Source organism: Rhea pennata, chromosome 2 (genome assembly GCF_028389875.1).
Source record: "Rhea pennata isolate bPtePen1 chromosome 2, bPtePen1.pri, whole genome shotgun sequence".
NCBI lineage: Eukaryota > Metazoa > Chordata > Aves > Rheiformes > Rheidae > Rhea > Rhea pennata.
In genome coordinates, this window is record NC_084664.1 from 145,748,897 (window position 1) to 145,757,165 (window position 8,269).

The following is an 8,269-nucleotide window of genomic DNA, read 5'->3' on the forward strand; positions in this document are numbered from 1 at the left end:
CTGCAGTCAATTTAGTTACCTTAGGGACACATTTATTATTGCCATAGAGTAATAGCTTGAAACCTAAATTGAGAATCGGGGCCCTATTTTACCAGGTATTGTAGAAACTAATAAGAAAGGAGGACAGTCCCTGCGCCAACGTGAATCCAAATTAATCAATGGCACTCCTACACACGATTTGATTAACATCAAGGCAGCAGGACAAGGTCTGATCAGGTCATAGACAGTATAAAATGCACCATTACAAGGCATAAACTTTATCACATATACTCCTATCACATTTGGATCATCAAAGTTGGTCAGGATGTAAGCCTCCAGATTGCTGCTGCCTGATACACACAGGCCCAGGGAGGCTGTAACATGGCTCATATGTTACCTCGAGGAGGTTTCAGACTACGTGGTCCTTTCCTGAGTCCCCTGAGGCCCTGATTCAGCGATGAGCACCCAGTGGGCAGGTGCACATCTAGCAGCTCTCCTTTGCTGCCCTGGGTCCAGCGCTTTGCTCTCTTACCTGCGCTTGAAAGGAGCAGCACCAAACATGTCACTGGAAGAGGAGTGTTCTCCTTCCATGTCTTTTCCAGACATTTCCAAATGGTGAGCTGAGACGGCTCTGCACAGCAAATGCCATTCCCAGATGCCTCTCTCCCATGGCCACACTGTGGCTAAGCCAGGTAAGGGGTAAGGATGGGGCAATGCAGTCATAATGTTGATGGCCACCATGAACAGGTGTCCATCACCCATCTCCCCACCACAGCACCTCCTCTTATACCTGCCAAATAGGGAGGGGAGGGGACTTTTTTGTTTTCTTCTAATATCCTGGGTTTGGTGGAGTTATTCTTCACTTTCTGATTGGGAAAGAATCACAAACATGGGGCAATAATAGCCACCAGGGATGTGGGGGTAAATAACTAGGCAAGCTAAGGGGCAACTTCCAAGTCAACGTCCAGTTGCAACCGTAGTCTCTGCTCTGAATTCAGCCCTGGTTCAGCAAAGGCTTGGACACAACTCCTTGCAACTTGAATAATGAAAGATCATGTCCTCTGTAAAGAGGAGAAGCTGATATGTAACCAGATAAGTAATGATACATGAACCAGACAGGTATCGATATGTGAAGGGAAGAGAAAACTCTTACAATAAGCAGCTCAGCAAAGAGAAAAGACAGCCATGACTGCAGAACTCAGCTTTATAGATATTTATTTTTTACCTGTACAGAATGCTATTACTATTATAATAAGGCATCAAATGCACTATTGAAAAGCTCACAATGAACCGTTACATTACATTTTGCCCTTTAATAGGTCAAAAAGGAGATTTGCAAGATTAAATCAGTTACTTTCCAGTTGGTAAACATTATATTCATTACAGACAGATTTCCAAAGAATTACAAAGATTAAAAAAACTGTAAACATATTAAAAACAGCAACAACCCAGCATAGCTTCCTAGGAGAGAGTTTTATATTTTTCTGCTGCAAATCTGTCTTCAGAGTATGGCAGTGAGAAAATAAGGCTGGCTGTCCCTGGAGACACAGGCTGGATGCCAACAGCCACAACGGGTCTATGGGGTGTGTCGTGATGGGCCTGGTTTTTGGCGATATCCACAGCAGGCTTTAAGGAGTTTCCAAATGGCCAGCTTTGGTCACCAGTTTCCAGTCAAGGAAAATAAACTGTGACGACCACAGTCAGCATGGAGCTATTTTAACAGTCGGGGCTGATGCTAATTTCTGCCTGCGGCTCTTTGGGGCCAGTACTCGCCCCTGGGCCAGGCTGTGGCACCGAGAAGGAGCAGGCAACTCCTGCCGCCTGGCTGGGCCACCCGTGCCCCGAGGCTGGCTGAGTTGAGGGAAGGACAGAGGATGGTAAGGTAGAGCTGGGGCTCCACAGCCTGGCGCCCGGTTGGCCAGTTGACACATCATGAGGTAGAAAGCGGAAAACTGTCAGGTTTTGCTGTTTGGGTCAGTCGGTATGAGCTGTTCCTCCTCTGGCACAACATGTCTCCAAGTTACCACAAGAGGTACCTAAAACCCACCCGCTACACCCACAAATTGACCTCCCCGCAGGAGAAAGCTCTCCATCGGTCTGTGCAACAAGGTTAGCACAGGCAACGAAAAAACAACTTTGCTCACATTTGCACCCTTAAAGCATTTAAAGTTTGGGCAGAGGAAATCAAATTGCTGAAGTGTATGAGGGGGCAATTAATTTCCCTTGGCCTCAGCCTTTGGTACTGCCTTTTGTGACTGAAATGCTGCCAATACTCATCCACCAGGTGGTGGACTAATACATTCATTTTCCACAATCAACCACTGGACAACTGTTTTGGTTTCTGTCACACTGTACATGATTAAAACCTGAGAGTTCGGTGGTTTTGTATCACCTCACCAACCCATACAGTCCTATAATTTGTAAAGGTATATTGTTTGGTGATCGGAGAAACGCCCTGAGAGTTTTCTGTTTGCTCAGCTTCTGCGTTCCTCCCTCGGCAAACCTTCCTTCACCTCTGCCGTAGCGCACGGTAACACCAAAACAAGGAAACTGTGTTAGTTCTCTTGCTTAAAAATTCATATTCCTCACACTTTTGCACTGCATACTCTTATGTTGACTTAGGTTTCGTTAAAATGTTCAGGGAACATCTGAGGGCTCATTTAAATGTTGCAGGCCCACGATCTGCAACAGGCGTTTCCCAGAGCATCAGGAAACTTCTCACTTAATAATAATATGCTGGCAGTCTGGGGATCGTCCTCTTTTCCAGCATTAAGGCATGCCGTGGTTCCTACACGAAGCCTGTGATCTCTACAGCTTTAGCTGTCATCTTGCTGCAGTTACGGAAGGTACTCCAATTTTCTGCACGCGTATCGTTAAAATAATAAAAACAACGGCTCCCCGCACGGCCAGCCCCGGCGTCGGCGCTCCCGCCCGCCGCCCGGCCCGGCGCGGCCTGCTGCAGCACGGCCCGGCGCGGCCCGCGGCGTGGCTGCCGGCACGGGCGTCTCAGTCCCGTGCTGCCGCCGGCACATCCAGGAGCTCTCCGAGGGGGACGGCAGGCGCTGGCTGGGGGCTCCGGGCAGAGGCACCTGGAGCCTCGCGGCTGGGAACGAGCCTCAGTTTTCCCGGCAGTGCAGGCTTAGCTCAGGACCGGCGGCCGCGCGGCGGCGGAGCGGGCGCCTCTGTGAAGGCAGGGCTCGGCAGGCAGAGCTCTTCCTCCGGCACGCGCGAATATATGTATATATATTAGCCACCACCTTCCAGTGAGAAATTACATCACCGCGTACAGCAACCCCTGCTCTTTCCCCCGGCACCACAAAAACACAGCTTTTCCACTCCGCAGAGGCTGGTTGAGACCACAGGAAGCGCTGCCGGGGCAGAGGATTTGGGCTACGGCGCCAGGCACCTCTGACGGGGAGCAGCACGCGCCCCGGCCCAGCCCGCCCGCTGCCTGGCCTGCGGCCTCGCTGCCTCCCCAGAATGTATTTTCACTTAACTTTAATTTTTATTTTATTTTTTTTAAGGAAGCAGCCCAAAAGCTCTGTTCTGGCCTTTCCCTCCGGGCTGTGAGCCGGCTGACAGCCCGGGGAGACGGCACCGAGGCTTCAAAGGGACGAGGATGATGCAAACGGCCCCGGTACAAGCAAAGCCCTGCAGCTGAGCTTGAATTTCTTTTGGCATCTGCACTGAAGGAGAAATGTTCAGTGTCTGCAGCCCTTTGCTTTTTCAGTCCTTGAGTTTTTTGAGATGCCGAACAGGAGATCAGTTAATTCAAGTTATGGCAGTTTTCATACCAAGACACCTGTCCACTAGGAACTAAACTTCTTTTATGTGGGCCACCATAGCTATCAGAAGTTAATGATTATCAGTCATTACTAATCTGACCTGGAATGGAACCACTGACCTCAAGCTGAAAGAGCCTTTTGTCTCCTACCAATACAGTGGGCCATATGGTCCCCTGCCCTTTGACCCTTACTTTATATTTTAAATAATCATCACTAATTGTACCGTTGTTTCAAAATATTGGAGATCTGTCCTAAGTGATGACCAAGTCATGTTCTTACTTTTTTTTTCTTAGATCTCACTCATAGCGGAGAAGGGGTCAGCTAAAAATTAAACTAAATTAATTAATTGTCTTAATTAAATCTCAGTCTTGCTATTTGATTATTGGTCCTGCTTCTTATCATGAAACCAAGTAGGCTGTTAATAAACCTTCTGCAGGCTGCAACAATTAACAGCTTCCAAAGTGGCAAGGATGTTCCTGTTTTATATGGGAATAATAAGAAAATTATACAGGCAAGAGACTGAAGGAATATTTTATATTCTGATAAAGGAGCATCTGAGGAACCTACTTATCACCAATCCCTTTTTATTCAGTGGTTTTCATCATTTTATATTGACTGCATTTTCTCTGGCATGTTTTCCCTTTACAACAAGTGCTCATATACTGCAAACATTCGGTTATAGAGCTTAAGAAAAAACCTGTTCTTGTCAGACAAATGAACTGCATCACCAGCTATCTTAAGCTGTATCTGTTTTCTTTAATGAAATGTATTTTCCTGTAGAAATGCTGCCTTAAAAGTCATGACCATACTAACTATCCACAGCAAGCACATCTTCCTCAACTAATGATAGCTCTAACATATTATCATTTGCACCAGACTTCATTCTGAAATTGAAAGACCCATACAGCTTTGCAGACTCCTTGGAGGATGCAAACCTGCTCCTCCGGTACAGCTCCCCTTTCCACATGGACATCATGAGCAGGCTGGACAACACCACTCCCCCCAGGGTCAAGAGACACAACCCGGCGATAACGCATCGATCCAAGTGAGCCCCAATCCTGGCGCTCTCGTTCTCCAGTCTCTCCATCTCCCTGGCAGCCACCGTGTTGGGATCCACAGTCACATCTCTGGGCACTACGTAGGAAATAATCACCAGCAAAATGCCGCTAACCAGGAACAAAATGGCACTAATGAACCCGTAGTCTACGGATTTCCCCGAAGCTGCTTCTGAGGCAACATCATCTTCCTCGGAGACCAGGGACGGGGAATCGTGACCCCATGCAGGCGGGAGCTCCCTGCAAGAGTCCTGCTGGGGAGGGGGATCCTGGGAGCCGCTGCTTGGAGGAGAGGGGGGACTTCTTGCATGCTCCACATTCACATTTTCATCCACGTAGGTAAATGATGTCTCGAGTTCCTGGGCACAGCAGCAGACTTTCTTCTTCCCGGCTTCCTCCTCCCCAGTCAAGCGATCAGGCTGGTAGCAGGGCTGCGAGCTGCTGAGGGTGGTAGGGTATTCCTGGGAAGAGGCGCCTGGAGGGGAGGGAAGGGCTGCCGGGGTGGGCTCAGCCGCAGCCACCCCGGACGAGGACTTGCCTTGCCTTTCGCAGCACAGGGCTGCCCCGGCGGCGGCTGCTCGCGTGTTCACGTCGCCCCCGTCGCACTGCTGCTGCTGCTGCTGCGGCTCGCGGGGAGGGGGGCGCAAACTCCAGCCGCTGCCGCCGGTGCCCAGCGCGGCCTGCCTGCTCTCCTTGGCGAGGTAGAGCAGCTCCATGCACGCCATCAAACGCTCCCCGGCAAGCCCCCGCGCCGGGCTACAGCATCCCGCTGCAAACGGCGCTCCCGATGCGCTGAACTGGCATCCTGGTGCAGGCACCGCTGTATCCCAGAAATCTTGTACTCATTCACCAGTGTTTTGTTAGGGACATGGCTTGTGTCAGCTGTTAAACGATTAAACAAATACCCACTGACATTCATTTCTTTGCAGTCTGCAAATGAAATTGTAAAGGAAAAAGGGGAAAAAAAGCCAACAACAAAAACCAAACCTGACAACCTCATGATGATACATAAATAAACCAGGAGATAACATAAATTTAACACATCAGTCTTCCTCTCAACTGTTCAAGGGGAGATGGCAAATACGATTGTTTTAACCATGCACTTAAAGCTGCAATCCTCTTGCAGATCAAAAATCTATTACGGAGTCTAATCAACCTTTGACACCAATATCCAATTAAGACAGTAAGGCATCTACAGCGTATAGGAGAACCAGAATAACTGCGTAGAATGTCAGAGAACAGAGCTGTCTATTCGTTTAGAAACAAGTAACTTTCTATACCCCAAATTAAGAATTTTAAACTCAGATTTACAGACTAATTAGAAAGCAACACGCAAATCTCATGTAGCTCAGTAATCCAGGATCTGTATTCTCTAGTGGAAATCTGATAATCCTTTGGGAAAAGCAGTGCTTTCCTATAGCAGATCTCCAGTTTAATTAAGAGCTTTTGGAATGAAATTATGCCTCAAAGACCGGCGACTCAAAGACGGGCATTACTTCTCACCTGCAATTAATTCATTACTACACCGCAGCCGAATACCCTGTGTCATTAGCAAAGTCCGCAGCCCGACGAACGCCCCGCACACACGCAGCCGCGCGGGCGCGCACACACATCACGCAAACCGCACCGCTGCCTCCCGGGATGCCGGACCCACGCACCCACGCGCGGCGGTGGCACCCGCGGCCACGCAGGGCAGCCCCCCTGCGCGCGCACCCGGGATACGCCGCGCAGCCACCCGCGCGCACCTCGCCCTTACCTCCGCGCGCCGAGCCGAGCCGAGCCGAGCCGCGCCGAGCCGAGCCGAGCCGAGCCGAGCCGAGCCGCGCCGGGCCGCGCCGGGCGGGCCGTGCCGGCGGCGGCGGGCGGCGGCACGCTGGGAGTTGTAGTCCGGAGCGGGCCGGCAGCGGCGCCGCTGCGGCGGCTGCGGCTCCTCCGCGCCGCTCCGCGCGCGGCCCCCGGAGCCCGTCGCTCGCGGCGCGGGGTGCTCCAGACCTAGCAGGCGCCGCGCCCCCTCTGCGCTGTAGGGGTGAGCTGCAAGGAGGAAGCCTCGTGGGGCTGGGCTGGCGTCCCCGCTCAGTTTGGTCACCACCCGAGCCTTCCCCCCGTAATCACGAGAGCTGGCGACTTACTGCGTGGAGTAATAAAATGAAATCCGCACCTGATCGCGGAGCTGCCCGAGCTCAGACTGCGAGACACATGCTCAGTACCGCAAGACTTGCAGGGAAATCTCAAAAGTTGATTCCAGACTCTTCTTGCTTGCTTGTGCACTTTCTGTGACAGGCATAAATGACTGTTAAAAATACTGTCGACAAAAATGCATAATAAATTGGATTGCCAGTTTGTAGAAACCTTTGCTGACTTGTCTTGCCAGTGCTTTCTCTAAAGTGATTAATTAGGACATGAAAATAAAATGTTCAGTAAAGAGGAACTGAAGATATCCACTACAGATGGATATAGGGGAAAAAAAAAAAAAAAAAAAAAAAAAAAGGGCACTGAGGAGGCAGAGGCAAAGAGCAGAGAGCTGTAAGTGTAGAATAGAAAAGAGGATGCCCATGCTGAGCTGAAGTGGGCAGCACCTGCCTGCCTGGCTATCAGATAAGAAAACAGTGATACAAAGCTGAAAGCAAAAGTTGGAGAGAACCAAAGAGGAGAAGGGAGAAGGGCAGATAGGATAAGGAGTAGTCCTGGCATCAGGGAATGGAGTATTCTGTACAATGACTGACTCTGTACCAGTTCTGAAACACTATGCTAGCCAAAAATGTCAAATTTTTGAAGTCTGCTACTGCTTAGACCTGAAAGGTCCATCACAGAAGATTCAGGTCTTTGTGGTGCTAACTCCCATGAATATGAAAATTACTTGTCAGGACACAGCAATATCAGGGGACTCCCATGGAAGATTCTTTTCCCTAGTCCCCATCTCACAGATTGCTCAATGCTATGGGTTCGTTTGGACCAGTCTGGAAACAGCTCCAGGCAATGTTTCCATTAGCAGAGTACAATTTCAATGCCTTGAGTGCTGTATTATTCATTCTTTGAAGAAAATTTGTAAGGAAAAAATACAGATTAGGGGAAACAGTACAGACTGTCCTTGGAGCTTTTCATAACAATGCGCTCTTTGAAATAGAATATAAATATAAAGAAACAAATAAAACCTAATCAAAGAAACACACACCCCTATTTGTAAGTTCTTCAAAGACTCAATGCAAAAACAAACATAGAAGCAAGGTCTTTATAAGAGAGCTGTACCTTTCCACTTGGGGAGTGGCAGGACTGGAATATACAGCTGTTGGCTGGCTGACACTGCCAGTTGCACCTGCCACATTTGGTAGACAAGTCTCAGTTAAGGACCTGACAGGACAAAACCTGATGTTCAACCCCAGTCATGCAGCCCAGAAGAAGGCAAGCCCCTCTGCTGGACGTCAGCGCTCCCTACCAAGGCACACATGTTTC

At 49.6% G+C, this 8,269-nt stretch overlaps 1 protein-coding gene across 1 annotated transcript; it reads right to left on the reverse strand.

Moving 5' to 3' along the window:
• Positions 1 to 4,572: 4,572 nt before the first annotated feature.
• On the reverse strand, positions 4,573 to 5,544 carry TMEM74 (transmembrane protein 74). The gene has a single exon (XM_062568379.1). It carries the CDS (start codon positions 5,542 to 5,544, stop codon positions 4,573 to 4,575), a length of 972 nt encoding a protein of 323 aa, XP_062424363.1.
• Between the last annotated feature and the right edge of the window lie 2,725 nt (positions 5,545 to 8,269).

Excerpts from the sequence above, each read along its gene's own strand:
- TMEM74 (XM_062568379.1), bottom strand. The coding sequence starts at position 5,544 with ATGGCGTGCATGGAGCTGCTCTACCTCGCCAAGGAGAGCAGGCAGGCC.